This window comes from Martes martes, assembly GCF_963455335.1.
Source record: "Martes martes genome assembly, chromosome: 16".
NCBI lineage: Eukaryota > Metazoa > Chordata > Mammalia > Carnivora > Mustelidae > Martes > Martes martes.
This window is the reverse complement of record NC_137904.1, coordinates 1,324,047-1,347,167: the sequence shown is the minus strand read 5'-3', so window position 1 is coordinate 1,347,167 and position 23,121 is coordinate 1,324,047. Positions and strand designations below refer to the sequence as shown.

The 23,121-nt window shown below is 54.2% G+C and overlaps 1 protein-coding gene across 3 annotated transcripts in view; it reads left to right on the top strand.

Moving 5' to 3' along the window:
* The window catches only part of RABEP1 (rabaptin, RAB GTPase binding effector protein 1), a 90,403-nt gene that overhangs the window by 52,213 nt on the left and 15,069 nt on the right, over positions 1–23,121 (top strand). For 2 of the 3 annotated variants that reach the window (XM_080827317.1, XM_080827316.1), the window contains 8 exons: positions 750–910; positions 4,405–4,524; positions 9,420–9,555; positions 12,816–12,994; positions 14,788–14,919; positions 18,228–18,695; positions 19,677–19,781; positions 21,174–21,290. In XM_080827317.1, coding sequence (XP_080683443.1) covers positions 750–910; positions 4,405–4,524; positions 9,420–9,555; positions 12,816–12,994; positions 14,788–14,919; positions 18,228–18,695; positions 19,677–19,781; positions 21,174–21,290 — 1,418 coding nt within the window. Of the gene's footprint in view, positions 1–749; positions 911–4,404; positions 4,525–9,419; positions 9,556–12,815; positions 12,995–14,787; positions 14,920–15,211; positions 15,303–18,227; positions 18,696–19,676; positions 19,782–21,173; positions 21,291–23,121 lie in introns of those variants that run through there. The other variant, XM_080827318.1, reaches the window with a different exon arrangement.

Genomic DNA, 23,121 nt, shown 5'->3' with positions numbered 1-23,121 from the left:
TGCGATGGCACCAGTGTCCCTGGTCCTTTGGTCCTCGTGGTTCTCCAGCCCTTAGCGCAGGGCTTTCAACACCGTCCTCCTCACGGCTGAAAAGTGGCCGTTGTGCCTTCAGTCCACCTCAGAGAAGCAAACCTTTTCTCGAAGCCTCCAGCACGTTCCCATCCCGTTTACTGAGGGGCGTGGTTGCCTCTAACTACAAAGGCAGCTCGAGAATCTGGTTTCTAAACTGGGCCACTGAGTTCTTAACAGAATTGGGGTTTTGTGGGGCAGGAGCGAGGGATGGAAGTTAGTGGCAGCCAGCAGTGTGTCTCCCAGAATGCTGTACGATTATACTGACGGTGAAGCCGTTCGATGAGGACCGTGTAGACTTCTCTTGTGTAGAGTCCCGAGACCCAGGGCACTGTTGCAGATGGGTATCCCTATCCCTCACGTCTCGGGCTGTGGGTGGGGTGACGGTCCTGTTGGTGTCGCAGCCGGCAGAGGTGTGGCGGAGGCTGGTCCGCTGGGCCGCGCTCTGCTGCGGGGCCGGCACTGGCCGGGCTGGACCTTCCCCGGGCTTTCCCCGCCCGGGAGGGAGCATTCGGTGCGCGCCGGTCGTGAGGATTGGACGAGCTTCAGAGCCGTCCGCGGAGTGAGAACCAGAAATCTCACTGTGGGTTTCGTTGCTTTGCGTGACCTGGGCCGGGCTCCTCCCGCGGTGCCTCCCGCGGTGGGCGCGCCCCGACCCGCGCTGTGCGGTGCCTCCGCAGAGACCGTGCGCGACTACGAGCACCAGTTCCACGTGCGGCTGGAGCAGGAGCGCGGCCAGTGGGCGCAGTACCGCGAGTCCGCCGAGCGCGAGATCGCCGAGCTGCGGCGGCGGCTGTCCGAAGGCCAGGAGGAGGAGAACCTGGAAAACGAAATGAAAAAGGTACGAGGGAGGGTCCTCGCGTGCGGGGGCGTCCGATGCGCGTGCGGGGGCGTCCGATGCGCGTGCGCGGGCGGGGGCTCTGGTCTGCGACAGGGGCCGCGTGCACGCAGAGTGTAGGGCTGGCTCGCCTGGCACGCGGGACGGCCGTGCGGCCACCGGCCTCCTGCCTCTGACGCGTGTCCCCGCCGCCGCTCTGCCGGTCACCTGGCCCCGGGCGTGTGTCTCCCTGTCTGTCGCACACAGCTCCCCTGTGTGTCGTGGGGGCTGTTCGCTGCCTCTCGGTCCCCGCTGGCCGGGGAGCTCCGCGGTGGCGGGATTCTTGTTTGCCGGTGGAGCCTGCGGACTCGCGCTCGTGTCTGGCACACCGGCGCCCCGAGAGCGTGAGTGGTCTGACCCGGAGCTGGACAGCAGATGGCGGGGATCTGTCTTTCCCAGCACGTGGTGGTTCCCGCGGGAGGGCTGCGCTGCCCGCCGCGCTGAGCACGGTGCGGCGGGTGCCTGAGCTGGGCGGGAGGGCCAGGGTGCCCCCCGGGAGGAAATCCGGAAAGGTTTTTGGCCCGTGTAGTTAGATGAACTTTTCCTTTACTAATGGAGGCTCAGTCATGTACTGTAAGGCACATATTATGTAAAATAATAGCTGGAATTGGATTTTTTGATGTCATTCGGATTAGTCATTCTCTCTGGCCCCTCAGTACATACAAGGACACTTTTGTGTTTTCAGAAGGTTGTTTGGTTTTTCTAATAACATAAAAGCCATCTGAGAACCCAACACCCCGAGTAGAAGCTTCAAACATGAAGAATGGTTTTTTCCGTTCCATCTTGTTCCAGGACAAGCCTGTAACTCAGCGTTTCCATGAGGACCTGAGTGTGTCTCGGTGGCCGCGAGAGTCACTTAGTCCTGTGACGGTGTGCTCCACGGCAGGCCCCCTGTCTGGTGCTGTCACTGGGAGTTCTAGCCCACGTCGTAACAGGAGATCATTGTGGTTTTCATTCTTCTGATACGTTCACATCCATGATTTTCACTACCTGCCACTTCTTGTCGTTCTTAAAATTTGTTTTATTTGTAAGATAAACTTTATTTTTTAGAATGGTTTTTGATTTCCAGAAACACTGTGAAGATAGTAGCGAGTCCCATGTGCCCCACTCCTGCTTTCCCCCGTTACTAGGATCTGCTGTATGTTCATCACAACTGACAAACCAGCGTTGATTCATTCTTACTAACCCGAGTCCATGCTCATCAGTTTTTACCTAACGTCCTTTTTTATGTTCTAAGATCTCTTGCACGAAAGCACATTGCGTGATGCCATGTGGCTCCTCTCGACTGTGACAGTTTTGACAATTATCCTTGTTGTTGTTGTTGTTCAAAAGCAAATCTAAAAATCTGTTTAATAAAATGGAACACCCAGGGCGCCTGGGTGGCTCAGTGGGTTAAGCCTCTGCCTTCGGCTCAGGTCATGATCTCAGGGTCCTGGGATCGAGCCCCGCATCAGGCTCTCTGCTCAGTGGGGAGCCTGCTTCCCCCCCCCCACCCCACCGCCTGCCTCTCTGCCTACTTGTGATCTCTTTCTGTCAAATAAATAAATAAAATCTTAAAAAAAAATGTAACACCCAGACATAAAAACAATTCTAAGAAAATTCATAAAGGAAGGCCGTGTCCTTATTTCATTGTTTTTAAAAAATGAACCTATGGGAAATATAATTGGTACGAAATTCTTACAAGCTGTTTGCCTGGCAGAGAAGTGCGAAAGGGAATCCTGTTCCGTCTTCCGCTCGGTGCCACCCTGGAGGTGCAGCCTGGCAGTAAAGCAGAAGAAAGAAATAAAAAGTCGTATGGGTCGACTTCATCCATGAAATCATTGCATCTGGATGACACTTTCTTTTTTGTTATTGTATTTTTTTTCCAAAATTAAAAAAAATTTTAATTCCAGTGTGGTTCACACACAGTGTTACCCTAGTTCAGGTGAACAGTGCTTCTGTGTCTCACCCATGCTCATCACTGCCACAAGTGCCCTCCTTACTGAGTTTTTCCTTTTTTTTTTTTTTTAAGATTTTATTTATTTATTTGACAGAGCATGAAAGAAGGAACACAAGCAGGGGGAGGGGGAGAGAGAGAAGCAGGCTCCCCGCTGAGCAGGAAGTCCAACCGCGGGGCTCCATCCCAGGACCCTGGGATCATGATCTGAGCCGGAGGCAGATGCTTTGGGGACTGAGCCACCAGGGGGCCCTGAGTTTTCCTTGTTTTTAATGACCTTTCTGCCATTAAAAAAAAAAATCATCTTTACAAGTTTTGTTTATAATGATATGCAACACGTGTGGGGTCATCGTTACATCGGCAAATAGCTCAGTCTGTGTTAAAGTCTTTGCTTCTTCCCTCCCCTATCAGCAGGCCTCTGTAGGTATCCCAGATTAGCCTTGACTAAAGATATTTTAAGCTCATATGTCTTTTCCAAACAGGACTTAGTTAAAAATAAAATAAAATGATGAAATGACTCTTTAAGGACTGGAAAACCAAGCGAGTCCCTCTTTTCTGAGAGAGATGTTTTTTAGGGGAAATTTCTGTGCATATTTGGGCATATATGATATTTTCCCTATCATGAACGTTTAAGGGTAAACTTGAGCTCTTTTAAATTTAACGAATAAGGTTAGTTTTCATTTTCACTGGAAGGGAAAAAGCTAACTTTTTGAGTCTACTTTTGTTTCTGGGTGTGTATATACACGTACATATACACATATACGTATACATTATATACACATATGCCCATATATATACACACACTCATTATACACACATATACACTTTTACACATTATATATACATATCACACGCATGTATACTTATGTAATGCATATTATGTATACAATGTATATATATTATGAAAATCAAGTTTCTTACCAGTTTACTAATTTATGGATTATTTCCTTTTTTAATCTATGTTTCTGAGAATGAAAGATAGAAAACAATATGATAGTTTTAGGAGTCATTCTTTGGGTTTGTCTCATTTAGATATCAAAAGTAAATCCTTAAAATAACAAAGATGGAGGGTTTTTTAATAGCAACATAATTTTCCAAAATTTTAGAAAATACTTTGTTGTATATATGTTTAAAAATGAGTCAGTCCTTTCATCCAGCCATTTCGTGAGAAATATGGTCTCATGAATTTAGTAACTAAAATTATGAAAATGAAAGTATTATGTGTGTTTCCTTTTATATATCGGGTCTTTTGCAGTTAATTGATTTAAAGAATCAGATCTGTCATAGTGAATCCATTCTTCTACTTCCCAATTTCTAAGTGGAACATTGGGGAAAATCGTGATGATGACTCGAGATGCAGAGTCGTGTGACATTGGAAAGTCAGACGTGGTTCCGTTTAACTGGTGCTCACACGGCACCTGGTAGGCCACTCGCTGTACTGAGTCTCACAACAGAGGAGTCAGCGTTTCTTGGAAAAGCAGTGAACCAGTAAGTCATGGTATTTAATTCTTTTTAACCATAGGCTCAAGAGGATGCCGAAAAGCTTCGGTCTGTGGTGATGCCCATGGAGAAGGAGATCGCGGCTCTGAAGGACAAACTGACAGAGGCTGAAGACAAGGTTAAAGAGCTGGAGGCCTCCAAGGTCGTGAGACGTTGTAGCTCATTCCCTGAACCCGGGGCCCTGACCTAATGCCATGAGCAAAGTTAGAGTCACTGCGGGGGTAAAAACTGGAATTCAGACTGTGTGTCTTAAAAATCTTGCTTTCTTTAAAATGCAAAGGAGAAAAATGCTTGGGGAGGATTTTTGTCCTGATGAGTGTTTTAGATAATGACCGGAGCAGCGCGCCTGGTGCTCCGTGAGCCACGTTCGTGTTCATGTTCATGTCAGAGTGAGACCCGGCCTGATTCGCTTTCTTATCGAGGAAATTGATTTCATTTCCTGACGCGAGTCCCAGAATCGATGCCGTAGAGATGACGTAGTTACAGTGCGGATGGATTTGTTGGCCATAAAGGTACAACCAAGGAAATACAGAGGGAAGTTGAAAACGTTGATAATTAAAAGAGAGTAGGAAAGAAAGAAAAAAAGATGATAAAAAGGTAGTAAACAAAAGCACAGCATAGGAATGTAGGAAGGGGGACTAAACGTAATCGCCTGCTAAAGTAGATGGGATTAAAAAAAAATCTAAATTTGTATTGCTTATAATAGACCGAAAATAAAACTGCAGGATACGACTGAGGGTAGAGGGGTGTCTAAAGATGCACCACCCGGATTCTAACCAAGAGACAGCTGATGTAGTAACTGATATGAAGCGTCCAGGATGTAGGGGAAGGAAGTGTGGAGATGGACGGACCCCACCTAATAATTCATCAGTGCGCCGCGACGGTCGCTCTCGAGGGCACCAGACACACCTGGAAATTTGTGAGCTAAGAGGGACAGTTACAAGGGGGAAATTAACGTGCACAGTTCTGGTAGGAGAGTGAGGCTGATCTTAGCCAGTGGTCGTGTGAGAAGAGGAAAATGTGAGCCAGACTGCAGGGGTTTGAGCAGTCTGATTAATAACTTGGGCGTAGCAGATCGGTAAGAAAGATACCATGTCTTCTGCAGTAGCGGAGGCTCAGCTGGGGACCTTGAGCAACTGACCTCATCTTACTGCGCTTTGCTTTTCTCAGCTGTAAAATGGGGGCAGTGGTACCCCCCATAAGGCCACTGATAGGACTACGTGAGTCCACAGGTGTGAAGCCTGGAAGGTCGTGCCCGGATAAAGTAACTGTTAGGTTCAGGTGCGCGAAGCCTTTCACAGTGTCACAGAGCAAGTGCCCAAGTGCCGAGAAACTTTGTTATGTAAACTCAACTTTGTTGTTATGCCAAAAATACTGTTGTGTGAACTCAGCTGTCTGACCACAGGCCATTAAATTATTTCCAGTAAAATGGTGGCTAAAATAAAATGGAGATGGGGAAAAAAAAAAAAAACCTCATGGAAAAAGGCATTGTGAAATACTTAAAGTGATTTGGATGTTTCACTCCGGATTCCAGACAGGCGGACAGGAGCACAGACAGCAGGAATACAGGGAAGTAATGTACTGCAGAGCAGAAATGGTGACATAGAAAAGCAAAAGAAAAACTGAGAATGTCAGTGTAATGGGGAAAATGGGCAAACTGGTAAGAAAGACAAACCTCCATTAAGACTGATCGGGGGGCCCTGGGTGGCTCAGTCGGTTAGGCGTCCCACTCTTGATGGCGTCCCACTCTTGATGTCGACCCAGCAAGACCAGATGCAGAGACGGCGTCAGTCCCGAATGGAGGCAGTGAGGCTGACGATTGTTTGCGTAGAAAAGCAAGAGGATGTTCCGGCAGATTGTTAGACTCAGCAGCAGTTCAAGAAAGTTGTGCCAACAAGATCAACGTAAAAAATCGTATTCTCCAATAATCCATCCAAGTAAAGAACGTAATGGGGGGAAAAGTCCCATTTATAGTAATAAAAGCAAAAACAAACGGCTTCTCCCCCTACCCCTGCCAAAAACCCCCAAATCAACTCTGCGCTGTTGAGTTGTAGGTACCTGAGAAAGTAAACAGAAATGGGTAAGATCATTGTGGAAAGTGCTATGATGAAGGCCCGAGCACGTGTGTGTCCCTCAAGGACGAGGCAGTGGGTGTCTTATGTCTTGCAGCGCAGGGAGTGTATCCCCAAATTCATCTGTGTTCAAAAATCCCACTCTGAAGACAGTGGGGTTTAATATGGAGCTTGGAAGGAGGCAGGTTGCCCCGCCTACCAGACGTTAAGACTTATAGTGAAGCCGCTGTCATTCAGATGGCTTGTTCCTGGTTTGGGGACAAACAGGGGACCAGCAGAGTAGAATTGAGAGCTCAGCAGAGCCGGGTGTGTACGAGAGTTTGGTACAGGACGGCTCACCTTACGCAGCAGCGGGAAGGAACGGATTATTAAAGCATAGCCTTTTTAGGGGCGCCTGGGTGGTTCAGTCACTTGACTGTCCAACTCTTGATCTCAGCTCATGTCTTGATCCCAGGGTCATGAGTTCAAGCCCTGCGTCGGGCTCCAAGCTGGCTGTGGGGCCTACTTAAAAAAATAAGTAAAATAGCCTTTTTAAAAATTGTTTCCCTCCCCTTTTTTAAAGAGAGCATGAGTTTGGGGGGAGTGGCAGAGGGAGAGAGAGAACCTCAAGCCGACTCCACCAAGCAGGGAGCCTGACGTGGGGCATGATCCCGTGATCTGAAATCACGACCTGAGCCAGAATCAAGAGTTAGGCGCCGCTACATAGTTTTAAATACGGAATAAAGTGGAATTAGCTTTCTACCTTATACTTTCCAAAAATTAATTTCAATGTATTAAAAACCAAAGATCGAAAAATCTTTGAAACTTTTAGATCCTAAAAAAAGATGTTATTTGGGGTAGAAAAACATTTAAAAATTTTTTTTAAATTTAGGGAGCATGAACGAATGTGAACACGAGTTGGGGAGAGACGGGGGAGGAAGAGGGACAAGCGGACTCCACACTGAGCTCATGGGGCTCGATCTCACAACCCTGAGATCATGACCCGAGCCAAAAGCAAATTGGATGCTTAAGGGACAGCACCACCCAGGTGCCCCCAGAACGCTTCTTAAATCAGAGACAGAAATACTGGGAAAGAGAAGCTTGACAGATTTGGCTACACTAGCATACAAATCTTCCTTATTAAAAGACGCTGCAGAGGTTGCTCAGAGAGGGTGTGGGCTGCTCAGCGCATGTGCCTGACAAAAGGTACCCAGAGTCGGTCAGGGCCGCACAGTCCGTGAGGGCTGGCCGTGCACAGACCGGTTAGGCACTCGAGCGAGCGGTGCAGCCGGGAGGGAAGAGAGGCGTCCCAGAATGTGGGAAGACCTCGGCCTCACTGCGAGTCGGGAAGCGTGAGCCAGGGGGACGCGTTCGCAGCCTCTCCAGAGTGTAAGTGTCGCCGGGCAGACGGGTCGCGTTTTTCCGCCGTGGGAGTGTGCAGACTCCCGCTTTCAGCTGCCGCTGTCAGGTTGGAGATTCACGTGGCAGCCTGGGGTCCTTGGGGTCGCCGTTCCCTCCCTTCACTTTGCCCCGTGTTGCTGCTGTCCTGTGGTCGTCTGTAGAGGAGCTTTCCGCGGTTGGCCTCACCATCCGGCAGTCACTTAGTTTCCTTCGCGGATGTCACTAATGACTCGTCGAGGCAGATACTTAGCCGAGAAGCAGCAGCAGACGGAGTTACTGGCTGGGTTCCCCCGTTTTATGTCTGCCTCGCGGACTCCCGTTGTCGTCAGCTCGGTGCCCGCCCCCTGCGGTCGCGGGGACGCGCTCACAGCGGCCCCCACCCGTCTGCGGCGCTCACAGCCCCCAGCGCGTCCCGTGCCGGCTCCCGCGGCCCGCTCAGCCTGTGCCCACTGCTGACCTCTTGTGTCTAATGATCTAGGAGTACTGACGCCTGAAAACAGGTCAGCCGGCGTGTTCACGCCGGGAGAAATAGAAAGCTAAAAGGCATGAAAGTAACCTTGAAAGTGAAATTAGACATAGCCATTTGAAAACATGGACACACATAAATAGCCAGAATTTTGGATGGATAATACACAAGACAGGGTAGAACAAGTGATTCACTCTCTGGGGCGAGACTGTGTTTTATTTCGGTTGTAACTATTTCAGATGTTAGACTATCTTGTTAACATTTGAATATTATAGTTAAACAGAAATAAGGCATTTTTTAAAAAGATGTGATTTTATTTATTTATTTATTTAAAGATTTTATTTATTTATTTGACAGAGATCACAAGTAGGCAGAGAGGCAGGCAGAGAGAGGGGGAAGCAGGCTCCCCGCTGAGCAGAGAGCCTGATGTGGGACTCGATCCCAGGACCCTGAGATCATGACCCAAGCCGAAGGTAGAGGCTTAACCCACTGAGCCACCCAGGTGCCCCTAAAAGACGTGATTTTAAAAAATATTCATACTGGCCTTCAAGTTAGTGTTTTTTACAGTACAAGACTAGTTATTTTTCCCATCATGACTTCCTCTTTTTTCCGTCCGGTACGTGTGTCCATGGAGATGGGCCCTTTTCATAAATTCAAGGCATTTGGAACGACTACACCAGAAATCAAAGAAAAGCACATTTACAAGAGTGTGGCACTAGTTATTTAGGAATTAACTTCTGTTTAAAAACCCCCGCACAATGCAGCGTTACTGAGAATGTGACGAAGTGAGTTGAGGTACCTGCCGCTCTGGGAATGCAGATTAGAGCTAGCTTTTTGGGACGCGAGGGACAAAGCTGCCACACGCACGTCTTCTCCGTTGTGTATTCACTCGGGGATACAATTACGGAAAACACCGACTACTAATCATGTTGCTTTCCTACTTTTCTATAGCAACTATGTGTTTGTAGTGTAACTAAAAATTTCACCTTAACTTTTAAAATTGTACATAAAACGTAAATAGATGTGTCAATTATTTTCCAGCACATCCAGAACTTACCAGCATACCCGCAGCAGAAAGTGCCGTGGGTTTTCGTTTCTTAGAACTGCGTTTTGTTTCAGGTTAAGGAACTGAACCATTATCTGGAAGCTGAGAAATCTTGCAGGACTGACCTGGAGATGTACGTGGCTGTTCTGAACACTCAGAAATCCGTCCTGCAGGAGGACGCGGAGAAGCTGCGGAAGGAGCTGCACGAGGGTGAGCACGGATTCTGTATTTCTAGTCTCGTCTCGTGTAGTCTCTAAGGAGAATTGGTACCGATTAAAACCAGTAACAAATCCCAGACTCCAGCGTAACAGTGATGCACGTGAAGCTTTGCGTGTGGCTCGCATGTTCTCCTGAGGAGCCGGAGCCGTGAGGGCCCCTCGAGATACGTGGGTCGTCAGCAGCTCCTCTGTCCTCGAGGATCCAGGACTCACTTCACCAGGCATGAGCTCTGGACAGAAAGACAAGAGGGCTGGAAGCTCTGCTTAAACGGCTTTTGCCCCCAGACTCACTTTGATGGAGGTGGATCAGCAAGAGTGAGCGTGGACAGAGGGCGGGCGGTGTGTTCCGGCGGCCTCACGTAGCGTCCCTGTTGGTAAGGGACAGCTTTGACCTCCGGCCTGGTGGCGGAGTTCTACAGAAATGGACTCTGTTTCCTCTGGCCTAGGGAAGAAGGCTTATCTTTTCCCCATTAAAATACAGTTTTTTCTTTCTTTCTTTTTTTTTTTAAGATTTTAGTTACTTGTCAGAGAGAGAGTACAAGCTGGTGGAGAGGCAGAGGGAGAGGGGGACCCCCGCTGAGCAGGGAGCTGGACCCGGGACTCGATCCCAGGACCCTGAGATCACGACCTGACCGGAAGGCAGACGCTTCACCAGCTGAGCCCCCCAGGCGTCCCTTCCCTGGGGTTCTTAACCGTCTTGTGTCACGGACTCCTTTGGCAGTCTTGTGAAACCCTCTTAGGATCCTGTTTTTAATCCCCGAAATAGGAAATACGAAAGAAAACGCCTGCATTATGAAACAGTAATGAAAGCGTAAGTGACTGATCTTCCGATACAGTAACACGTGGGCCGTCCTGTTGGTGCGCTCACGGCTGCGGTTGGCGGCGGGGCTGGTCGCAGCTGCGGTGTGGACGCAGAGCCGAGCGCCAGGGCCTGGCGGGGTCCCCGCGGCCGTCGCGTGGAGGCACGGCAGCGGCTCCGCCTTCCGCTGGCCGCCGGGTCGCAGGTGCTGTCCTCCTTCCTGGGCTGGGCTGCCCGTACTGCGGGTCTTTACAGGAAGCGATACATTTCGGGGAGAGGTTCGTGGTCACACACATCTCCCATTTTCCTCGTCTAGATGCGTGGACCCCTGAGGCCTCGTGCGCGTTGTGTGTTGTACCAGGAGCCCTTTCACGGGCGAGTTTAGGACTTGGTGAGAGTCCTGCAGTGAATACTGTCTAAGTCTGCCAGGTGCCGAGGGACACAGAGCCGTTCCTTCGGTAATTGAGGCTTGCGTGTTTGGGGTTTTCCCCCCAATAGTGGAAAGGTGAAGTTCTGTAAGCCCCCAGTATTATTTCTTAAAATGTTAGGAGAATAACCCAAAGTGTGAGCAGGTCTTTGGTTTCCAGGAAGCACTTTTCGGATGTGGTGCTGCGTCAGAAAGACACGCAGACTCTGAGAGCGTCCAAAGAAATAAGACTTTCTGTTTAAATGACGTGCCCCAAGCCTTCCTCACTAGCTGGAAAGTATCCGAGAAGTTTCATTAACGAGCAAGGGCATAATTTCCGTCTGGAAACACTCACACCAAAACTAGTACTTAACGGAGGAGAAGGTACAACGTGAGCAGCCCGTGACTTAACGGCCCGAATCGGGAGAATCAGCCAAGTTAGTGCTGTCGCCTCCCCAGGACCGGCTTGCAAGTGCGCTAGGAGGGGACCGTGCACGGGTGGGCTTCTTGAAAGAAGGTGCGAAGGGGGGCTGTGACCGACAGGCGGGTGTTTGTCCGGTGGCCCGAGACGAGCCTGATGGTCAAGGCTATTTGCACGTGCTGCAACAAGGTCACGGAGTGGGAGAAGTTCGTTCAGCAAAGTTAGGATGCCAGGGGCAGGGGAGAAGTGGGAGCCAGATTGTGGTTGCCGTAGGCTGACGGCTTGGGATTTACCAGACAGGCGGGAAGGAGTCATGAAAGGCTTTGAAAATGTTTTTCTCTTGGGCTTCCTGCTCAGTGAGGAGCCTGCTTCTCCTCCGGGTCTGCCTCCCTCCCTCTCTCTCTGTCTCTCATCAGTCAATCAGTGAATCTTTAAAAAAAATAAAACGTTTTCTTAAATAACAGCTTTATGGAGATGTAATTCACATGCCACGAAGCTCACTCCTTTAAAGGCTACTGTACTCACAGAGCTGTGCACTGTTGTCACTGTCTGATTCCACAACAGTTTCCCAGCAAGAAGTTCTGTCCTCATTACTCATCACTTCCTTTTCTCTCGTCCTCCCAGCCCCTGGCAACCCTGGTCTGTCTGTCTGTACAGATTTACCTCTTCCGGACTTCTGTATAAATGGCATTATACGCTCTGTGGCCTTGTGTTTGGCTTTCCTGAAGGGCTTTAGACTTGAGAGTGATCATACAGATTTTGTACTTAAGTCCGTCTGACAGCGGTGTGGAGGGTAGGCCAGGGCGCAAAGACAGATGGCAGGACACGTACCAGTTGTGTGACTCGTGAGAGCTGGTCTGAGGCCAGTGGCGGACGAGGGCTGTGTCCCTCGCACCAGAGGGAGCTCGTAGCTCCTGTCACGGGGGTGGTGGGTGGGGTGAGGCATGGCAGCCGCGGGGGTTGTCTCTGGTTTCTGGCTTGAGTGACTGGGTGATGCCACCCACCGGTTCGTCGGTACAGGCTGGCCAAGCAGGGCCGTGTGCGCCGTACCCGCCAATACAGAGAACCTTCGCCTTGTCCTGAGCCGTCAGAGCTGTGTGGGCTCAGGAGGGACATCTGGGTAACAGGCTTGTCAGAATGTCTCTAAAGACACTGAGTCACGGTCACCATACTTGTGGCTTTCAGAGCAGCGTCTCCCAAAGGGTGTTCCCCAGAACTGCCCTTGTCACGTGAGTGGCACTGTGGGGAGGACTTGGTGGTCAAAGGAGTTGGGGAAATGCTGTGTTCTATATCCTCCTCCAGGAGAACACAGGCACCAGCACAGGTGCTGAGCTCAAAGTCCGTCCTACAATGAAGGACCCTGTAAAAATTCATCTAAGCAGGGTTTCTAACGCTCCCTGAGCACAGAAATCTGTTTCTCACGTGTCGCTGTTCCTGGGAGCACGCTTTGTGAGCCTGTGCGAGTGGACGGCTGCCCTACGTCCGACTGTGGGTGGCCCCTCGGTGCTTGTGCGCCACGGAGTCCCACCTGGGGCGGACCGCTGGCCGGACCTGGTCGAGGGGCCCCGTGTTCCAGCAGTTGCCTCCCGTTAAAATCCGGTGTTTCTGATTGGGCTTCCCAAATAGTGTGTCATCTCTTGGAGCAAGAGCGACAGCAGCACAACCAGTTGAAACACACGTGGCAGAAGGCCAACGACCAGTTTCTGGAGTCGCAGCGTCTGCTCATGCGGGACATGCAGCGCATGGAGGCCGTGCTCACGGCGGAGCAGCTGCGGCAGGTGGAGGAGCTGAAGAAGCGAGACCAGGTGAGCCGCGCTGCCCCCTCGCAGGCTTGTCGCGAGCCGCGGTCCTCCGCGCCCTTTCCAAATACGCAGTAGCTGCGTCGGAGGGATTTTGCTTTTTAGCTTCCGCGAGGGCCTCGTCTGCGGGGAAAGAACTGCTGGGGCCTTGGTGCTCTTTGGAAGCCGCGGGACACAGCGGTTCACGGCTCTGAGACGCTCTTTCTCCGCAGCGCCGTCCGGTTCTCCCGGGCCGCGGGCTTGCGTGTATCCAGGTCCCGTCTTTGGTGACGTGGCTCTGAAAGCCTTGTTGGATGGGGACGGCGCGGGACGGCGCGTGGCCGCAGGACAGGAGCCCCGAGGGTGCCCGGAGAGCCTGCGTCCTCCTTACCTTTTGAAACCCTGTCTGAGCCACACGAGCGACACCCAGATACATCCGAGGTCGCGGACACTTTGTTGTACACATGAGAGGACGAGGGAGACTGTCCCGGCCCCTCCCTTGGAGGAGCACGTGCGTCTGTCGTCCGGTCTTCGTGTGGAGGACGGTCCTCTCGGGCACGTGTCCAGTTGGTTTGTAGTCGGCACAGGGTACATGGAACTTACTGTCCTCGGCCCCATGTCGGAGAGCTGTCACTCACTGCCAGGGTGGTCACACCGTGACGGCCTCGATCCCTGGCCCCGTCCCGTGCCCCAGACGGCCTCGTGATCTGTGTTCTTCGTCTCTGACAGTGGTGTGTCCCAGCTGCCCCGTGCGGTGCGCTGGGAGCAGAGATCTCCCCCGGAGAGCCATGTGGGAGCTTTTCTAGGTGCCGTAGACGTCGTTCAGACTGCCTTGTGGGACTTAGGTTGGATTTGGGTTCAGAACTTTCATCCTTTTTAAAATTCCAGTTTTCTAGTTGTGGCTCCTCCTCTTCCATGTGTGCGGACACAGCAAGCTCAGGCTGAGGCTCTGGACTGCTGTCCGTGACCACAGTCGAAGCGCTGTCGCCGCTCGCTGAAGGCCGCTGTTAATGCCCGCCGAGGTTTTCCCGCGTGTCTGCGTGTGCTAAGGCTTTGCCTCTAAAGCTTCTGTCCCGAGCTCTCAGAGCAGCCACACTGACGCGCCCCTGCTGCGGCGTGGACTGCCGGCAGATCCGAGGTTCGAAGTCCGCGTCCCCCCTTCCCATGCCTGCCCTCTTCTCAGCCTCGGCAGGGCACTGGGGGTCCCCTGTGCGCCCGCCTCCCTGGCCCTGGAGCTCTGCCCCGCCCCGCCCTGCCCCCGGTTGGCAGACTCCCCGCCCCGACTGTCCCAGAGCCAGCAGGGGTGCTTCCCGCAGAAGCTCGTGCCCCCCCACCCCCGCCCTGTGAGGTGCCGTGGCCGTGTCCCCACGTGCCAGGCCGTGGCGGGGGGCACTGGGGGGCCTGCTCATCTGGTCGTGCAGCAGGACGTGAACTTCAGCTGTTGCTTTTGCGTCTCACGTGAACTCGTCTGGGTTTCCAGGGGCCGCGCCCGCCCGCGTGCTGCTGGCGTCAGCAGGAGCGTTTGCGCACAGCCTCGGGGCCCCGTGAAGGACGGGCTGTTTCGTGGCGCTTTCTCTTCGTGCGCACTTCTTGGATGTGGTTTCCTGGTTTCTCCTCCAGGCCGGGCTCCGTGCTCTGGGCCCGCGGTGGGAAAGCCGTTAGGACTGACGTCCTGACGCGGGGGCAGCAAAGAGACGCCTGCGTCCAGTTTTCCCGCAATTCTCTGCGCTCTTTATGTGCTCAGAGCGGCCGCGGGATGAATGGACCGTGAGGCGCAGGTCACCGGGGTGACGTCCGTATCTGTTTTCCTTAACTTCTAGGAGGAGGACGAGCAGCAGAGATTTCACAAGCGGAAGGACCCCGGCCGAACGGACGTGGAGGAGGAGGGGAGAGCCCCAGCGGCGTGTGCTTTCCCGCCCGAGGAGCCTTTGGCCCAGCTGTCAAACGAGGAGGTAGGGTGACGCTGTGGTCAGGGTCACCGTGGCCACGACATGACCGTGTGCGTGCGGGCGCGCAGGGCCGAGCGTCCGAGGAGATCCAGCGGAGACGTCGTGTCTCCCCACGTCTGCGAGCTGGCAGGTCTCGCCCCGGAGACACCGGGTCCTCTCCCGGCGCTCAGCGGCTGAGACACTCCTGCTTGCAGTGGTTCCCGGATCAGAGCAGTAGAAGAGGACTCCAGGGCCACCTGCAGGATCTTTTCGGCATGGCTAGTAACTGATGCCGGTGCTTTGGGTTTTTCTCTAGAAGACGAGCTCGTGTCCTGAGGCACCAAACTCCCCACAGCACATGCTTGCGCATCAGCCGGTCTGAGGCCGTGGGCTGTGAGGACAGCGGGTGAGGCCGGCGGCGGCGGGGGGAAGAGGCGGGTGGGGTGGGGAGCCCCGGGCGTGGAGAGTGGTGCTCCCGTGGCCTTGGGGCCTCTCGCGCCTTCCCTGCGGCTGCTGGGGCCTCCCCATCGGGTTTCCTGTCTGCAGCCTGTCGGCCCACAGCGCCCCCAGCATTACCGTCCCCTTCCCTTGTGGTCAGTGCAGCCGCAGCCAGGCCTCCTCAGAGCACACGGACTCCCGTGACTGGCACGGCGAGTTTTCCTCCCACTGCTCGCCGTTCCAGCCACAGTCGCCGTCCTGTTCTGTTGGCGCGCCGGGGGCTGCCCCGCCGGGCCGCCTCCCCTGCTCGCTGACTGCTGAAGTCCCCCTGCTCATCTTCAGGACGCGGGCTGACTGTTCCCGCCTTCGGGATAAGGACGAAGGCCCCCAGCCTCTGGGCCCCCAGCGTGGCACAGAAGGGCCTTCACCTCTGGGTGACGCTCAGTGCCTCCCCTGCTCCCCACATCCTCACAGCCAGACCTGTCCCCCGCCCCGAGCTCACGTGCCTCGCACCCACCGCTCCCAGCCCTGCCCCGTCTCCCGGCCGGATTGGATCAGGGTCTGTTCCCACTTTGAGGGGTTCCGTGTGTCTGTGTGGTTGGCATGTGGATGCTCAGCCCTGTGTGATCTGCTTCCTGGTCACTTAGGTTTCCATGTTTATGGATGGCTGGACACCAACGTTTTAAAAATATCCCAGTGCACACTGACAAGGATGATGTAATTGTTTTTCTGCATTCTTTGTTTTGGGTCGTACGCTGAGAACCACTTGGCCTGATTCTGCTGTGCATTTTTTAAGCAGTCAGACTCCCAGGAGAGTGTCTCAGTTTTTGGGTACTGCCAAGTGTTATGTGGTTTTTGTGTGCAGGAATGTTTGAAAACGTTTCAGACTTTTCAGAAAGTATTTTAGCAGGAAAACAGGAAAGGGAGATTTGTTATAACATACAGTGAAGCGTTTTTAAAATATCTTGATTCTGTCTTCGTTGGTCTGTAGTATATATTGTACGTAACATTATTTTCTGACATTCGAAGTGTATTTTAGATTTTCAGATCTGATCTTTTACACTTTGTGGAAAACACTTGTATTGAGGCTCATGACAATTTACTTTCGCGTGTTGATGTAAAGTTCATTGTGGCCACTTCAGAGACTTAGTTTTGTGGCTAAAGATGATGAAAATTTGTAGGACCTGATATCTTCTTTAGCCTGATGCGTCGAGGATCCTTTTCTCACTATAAAAGCAATGTGTGTTTGCTGTGGGAAATGTGGAAAGTACAGAAAAGTCTTGTGAAACAAGGATGGCTTCTGGGGGGTCCCCCTGCCCAGAGGTGACACCGCGTAGCTCTGCTTCCGTTTTCTTTTCTGTTCCCAGAGTTAACGTGTGTGTGTTTCTATTTTTCGCTTTTTATTTTATTTTATTTTTAATTTATTTGTTAGAGCGAGCGAGTGAGCACAGGCAGACAGAGTGGTAGGCAGAGGCAGAGGGAGAAGCAGGCTCCCCGCCGAGCAAGGAGCCCGATGTGGGACTCGATCCCAGGACGCTGGGATCATGACCTGAGCCGAAGGCAGCCGCTTAACCAACTGAGCCACCCAGGCGTCCCTATTTTCGCTTTTTAAACATGACCCATATTGTAACTCTACATAACGTTTTATGTAAATTTTTTCCACTTAAATCTGTCTTGGAGGTGGTGGCACATCTGTAAATGTTTTCCTACAAGCGGTATTGAATCGCTGGCCTGTAAAGTCCCCATAATCCCATCCTGGTTGATGGGTGCCCAGGCCTGCGGGTCCGCATCATTGGAAGGAAAGTGTGATGTTGCTCACGGTGTCCCTAGCAGCGAGTCACGCACACCATGCAGAGCCACATGCGGACGCGGCAACGTTGGGTCACGAGGCAGGAGCAGGAACGGGGACAACATGGGCCCCGGGCTTTGGGGACTTGGAGGGCAGGGGCGGGGCTGCGCAGGGCGGGCTGGTTGGAGGAATCCCAGTAGACTCTGGTGCAGTGTCTCCTCCATTTCCCCGCACGTGGCGCCTGGTCGATTTAGGGTGGGGGCGTACTGGTGTGGGGCAGTGAGGGCAGGTAAAGGAGGTGGCTGGGCTGGACGGGGGATGGGTCGGGTGTATGTGCGAGGCGTGTTCTTAGGCGACTTGTGTATTAATCGGAGGAATCAGGTGGTTTGGAGGGCCAGTCTCTCTCTGGCCGGCAAGGTCCTCAGAATGGGAAAAACATCGTAAAACATAGAAAACAAAGAAACAGGATTAACAGACTTCACGCGCTCATGTCTCCTGCCGGCGTCCGACTGCAGCCCTCTCAGGCTACTCCTTCCTCTGCCCAGCCACAGCGTGGATGGAATTGGTGTTTCTTGGGGCTCTGCCCTCAGCAGCCCCTCCGGTCCGTAGACCCATAGTAGGGTTGTGAACGGCTGCTGTGACTTTAGTTCTCATTGTGGCGGTCACTCTCCGGCCTCTGTCTAAAGCCTTCTGCTCCCTGTGTTGGGTGGGCGTCTCCCCATGGGCGTACCCAGCACGGAGCTCCGGGATACCTCCCCCGACTCCTGTCTGGCCTCAAGCCCGCACCTCGAGCCCCCAGAGCACTCAGCCCAGAGCGCGAGCCTGCCGTGTCACGCCGTGCAGCGTTCTGCCCGCCTGCTCGCCGGCTCGCTGTTTCTCGTGAGCGGCACGGGTGCGGAGGTCGGGGTTTGCTCGCAGCAGTGTCCTGAGCGCCTGGCTTGGGCCCAGCACACAGAGGACACTCGGAGAATGTCCCGGGACTGTGGAGAGAGCACGCTGCAGATGGCGTGTGTAGCGTGTGGCAGGCGCGTCTGCGATGTGCTCGCTCCCGTCTCTGCGGTGGAGCGCGTCGTCTGACTCGGCCGTGTGTCTTGTCACGTTTCAGGAGCACCTGGACAGTGCCCACGGCTCCGCGCACTCGCTGGACGCGGACTTGCTGTTGCCGTCTGCAGACCCGTTCGGCAAGTCAGACGCGGACGTGTTCAAGGACGGACTCAGGAGGGCGCAGTCTACCGACAGCCTGGGGACCTCCGGCTCGCTGCAGTGCAGAGCGCTGGGCTACAACTGCAAAGCGAAATCCGCTGGCAACCTGGACGAGTCGGACTTCGGGCCGCTGGTGGGAGCGGACTCAGCGCCCGAGAACTTCGACACTGCGTCCCTTGGGTCGCTGCAGATGCCGAGTGGGTTCATGTTGACCAAAGATCAGGAGAGAGCCATCAAGGCCATGACGCCCGAGCAGGAGGAGACCGCGTCTCTCCTCTCCAGCGTCACCCAGGGCGTGGAAAGTGCTTACGTGTCCCCCAGTGGTTATCGCCTGGTCAGCGAGACCGAGTGGAATCTCCTGCAGAAAGAGGTGAGCCGTCCTCCTGCCTTTGTCCCGCTCGCTCCGGCTGTGGGACACCGGGTGGCCGTGGGATTGTCCGTTCACGAGATAGCCCCGGGGTCCCTGCATGCACATGTCGCCGCGAGCGGCTGTCTGCCCGAGTCCCGGGACCGACTGGCTGATCGCTGCGGCTGTGCGGCACCCCCACTGCCCCCGAGTGTCTCCCGAAGTGGCGTGCAGGCAGCTTTATGGTGGAGGAACGTGCTTGCTCTGCCCTTGTCGCCAGTCTTGGTGTTCTCCGCGATCCCCTCTGTCGTCGCTCCTTGCGATCTTGTCAGCAGTCCGTGCGTGAGTGTGTGTCAGGAGGGGCAGACACCACGGGAGGGAGAAGGTGGCGACGTTTCAGGAGGTTCATTTTCCTCCCGGGCATGTTTGCAAACTCAGACGGACGAGTGGGAGCAAACTTGACTCCTTGCGCAGTGGCTCGCGGGTTCAGGGGGCCTGTGTTCCAGGGACATGGTCCCCCGCTCACAGGGGAGGGCTTTGTCTCAGGCCACGGCGTCGTGCAGGCTTTCCCGGTGACCCTGCACAGGGAGACGGGGAGGCCGGCTTCTCGGACTTGCAGCGCTTTCTCTGTCGGGGCCCGTCTCCGGAAGGAGCGATTGAGCTCTGAGTGGAGCCGCCCCCCTCAGTCGCACGCAGGACGTGTAGCTCACCGGACGGCGGCTTGGGCTTGGAGCTGCGGGAGCGGCCTGTGGGCGCTGGTTCCCCGCCCGCAGCCCCTCGTGGACGGCGTGCGGCTCTCAGCCTGGGACCGTGGCCTTGTGCTCTCCTGCAGCGCGGTGTCTCGGGGCCTTCGGCGTCCTCTCGCGCTCGTGTTGGCGTCCACCGTGTTGGAACCCCACCCGTGTTGCCATAAATCTGTGACGTCGTTTACCCTGCCCGGGCTCTCTGGGTAGCGTGGGTGGAACGACCTGTACTGCCTGACGAGGGTCGTTTTGGTGCCTTCAGGTTCATAACGCGGGGAACAAACTTGGTCGACGCTGCGACATGTGCTCCAATTACGAGAAGCAGCTGCAGGGCATTCAGGTTCAGGAGGCAGAGACCAGAGACCAGGTGAGCTTCTCTCGGGACTGGAAGGCCGGTGGCGTCCTGCCCCCGGACGGGACGCGCGGAAATAAGGGCTTCCTTCTCCCTTCGCTTGGGGACATCCATCCGTGGGACCTCCGGGATGCCCGCTGCATTCCGTGGGGGGCACACCAGTACCTTTTGTCCAGGCTCCCTTGGCTCACCCGCTCCTGCCCCGGCCGGCCGGGCTCTTGGAGAGGCAGCGGCACCCGGGATCCCGGCGCCCGCCCCTCTGCCCACGGCGGCCGGCGGGCTGCTCAGGGGCGCCCCCTGTAGAGTGCCTTCCCCGGGGCGGCGGGGGCGGTGGGGGCCGGTGGGGGGGGCCGGGGCAGCGCTGGTGCTGCGCTGTGGGAAGCTCCCAGGGGCATCGTCTTAACCCTACGTGGACTCTTCACTACTGCCACCCGCTTCTTGTCACAGACTTGTTGAACGGATGAGGGTCCGTTTTCAGGGGCACAGAAGTTGAGACCTGATGGATTGTGTGTGAGGACGGACAGGTCCCTCTCTAAGCAGCGTGTCTGACGGCGAATTCTTGAGGGCACTCGGGGAAGGGGAGTCCCCGGAGAGTGGGCTTGTGAGAGGACATAGGGGGAAAAGACGATTTTTTCCTTTTGTTTCCAAATTATTTGATTATTGTAAAGATCGTGTCCTTAGTTCTCTTAAAATTAGATAAGCAGGTTAGAAGAACGGCTCGGTATGTCCAGATGCCACCGCCATTCATTTGCTCCGTGTGCGCTGGTTCCCGTAGACGTTGGAAACACTTTCTAGAGACACGGGAGGGCCTCACTGTGTGCTCAGGGAAGGTGATGCTCGAGCTAGGTGTGTTCTAGAGCGGGAGTGAAAATCGGGAGAAGAAACGGGAGAGGGTGTTCAGGGACAGGAGAGGTGCACAAAGGAACACTTAGGAAGGGCAGCGCTGTGTTCTGGAAGCACGGCCAGCTCAGGACTGTGTGGGAGCAGGAGGGGAGACGACGCTGCAGAGGGAAGGCAGGGCGAGGTGACGGGGGAGCGCTGCTGGTGGACGGCACCTGAATTCTACCCTGAGGGCCTTGGGACGCGTTTAGGAATTCAAGTAGGGAAACAAAACGATTTGACTTTGGTCTCAGAGAAGGTGGATGGTGTTAGCGTGGGTGCAGATGAGAGGCAGCGCATAGAGCAGAGTAAGGGACGGGAGGGAGAGCGACCTTCCCGCACGGGAGCTCAGCCCGAGACCCCGGCACTGCCCTCGAATGCCGCCGGCCGTTCGGAATTGACAAGCGCATGCTGTTTCTCAGGAGGAAAACGGATGAGCTCCTGAAAATTTCTGGAGGTAGGGCCTTGGTTTTAGCGCACAAAGGCTTGCGCGGGAGCTGCGTGTGCACTGGCGTTTGCCGTCCGCAGGTGAAGAAGCTGCAGGCGATGCTGAGGCAGGCGCACGAGCAGCTGGAGAGGACGGCGCGGGAGCGCCAGGAGCTGGAGGCCGCCCTGAGCCGCAGCGCCCACGACGCCGGCCACCAGGTACGCGGGCTGATGGCGCCGTGCGGCCGCGGGCGGTGGCTCCGGGCCCCCAGCCCTGGTCTCTCGGCCGAGACCCCGGGTCTGTCTGCATTCGGGGAGTCAAGTTCCCTCCCGAGCTTTCTGCAGCCGGCCCTCCGGAGCTGGGAAGCGCAGCCGCGTGCTCCGTGGCTGTCAGTGGGCTCGTGTTTTCTACCTTCCGCAGGTTTTCCTGCTGCACACACACATCTTTCTGACTGGAGTGATGCTTTGCATTTTATTATTTTTTTTTAAGTTTTTATTTATTTATTTGTTAGAGCGCGCACGCGCGAGCGTGAGCACAGGCAGGCAGGGAGGCAGGCAGAGGCAGAGGGGGCAGCAGGCTCCCCGTTGAGCAAGGAGCCCGATGTGGGGCTCGATCCCAGGACGCTGGGATCATGACCTGAGCCGAAGGCAGAGGCTCAACCCACTGAGCCACTCGGTTGTCTCAGGAGTGATGCTTTTTAAATTCTTACTGACTTCTTAAATGTGCAACAAATAAAAGAAACTCAAAGCTTCCCGGACAGACCTGGCACGCCCGCGCTCCCCTCCGTGGAGCCCTGTCAGGACCGCAGAGGTGCGCGCGAGCCCACCAGGCCCGCCCTGCCTGACTTCTGGCACTGCCTGACGCGCGTCGTCTTGTCATCCTCCTTGTGGCATCACAAGGCTCTTCCCCGGTGCCGGAACGGTGGCTGCTTCCTCGTGGTCGTCGCACGCTCATCCCATATGGGTCCGTCCGTCCGTCTGTCAGGACGTGCATCTGGGTGGCTTACAGTTCTGCGGTGTTAGGAGTGATTCTGTTCTGAAATTTCCATGTGGTGCTGGTGGCACGTGCTTCTGCTGGTGTCCACCTATAAGGGCCGTGCCCGGCTCGGAGCGTTGGGAACGCGCGTGGCGGGTGATGGTGGGTGACACGGCCAGACCGTTGCCCACAGTGGCCATCCGCATTTACGCTCTCGCCAGCAATGCACAGGGGGTCCCTGTGGGCCCGTGGTCGTGGCAGGTGATGCTGGGGTTTCATGGGGGCTGCGTGCCTTTCTCCGAAGACCGCCCAGGTTGTGTGGCACTTGTTCTGTTTCTTCTTGGCTTCTGGGATATCAGTGCGTGTGTGTGAGTCCTCTCCAGTCTTACGCTGATTGTCTGTTGGATTGTCTAGTCTGTTTATCTGTTTTTGGTTATTTTTCTGTCTTGCTAGAAGCTCCTTACATAATCGTACTAGAGCCTTTGGTGACTTGTGTGGCACGTGTCTCTCATCGTATTTTATGTTTCCGTTACTTATTGATGCCTTTTGATGAACCGAAGTTCTTGATTTTCAGGTAGCCAGATTTATTGACCTTTACAATTGGTGATTTTTGTTCCGTTTTTTAAAACAGTATTTTCTCGGGGCACCTGGATGGCTCAGTCAGTTGAACTTCCAACTCTTGATCTTGGCTCAGGTCGTGATCTCAGGGTGCTGGGACTGAGCCCTGCATGGCTGTGTGCTCACTGCAGAGTCTGCTCGGCATTCTTCCCTCCCTCCTCCTCCCCCTCTGTTCCTCTCCCTGCTCATGTGCTCCTCTCTAAAATAAGTAATAAAAATATTTTTTAAAAAATGAGTATTTTCTTACCCTGGCATTATAAAGACGTTTTTACATATTTTTCTAGAATCTTCGTTGTTTATAGTCACCTTTATATCTAAAAACCCATCTAGAGCTGACTTTGATGTAGTTGCATAGATAAGGGTGAAATTTTATCTTTTCCATGTGCTTAGCCGGTTCCTGTACCATTTAGTGAAAAGACCCCCTTTGCCTGCCCCGCGGGGCCCTCTGGTCGCTCG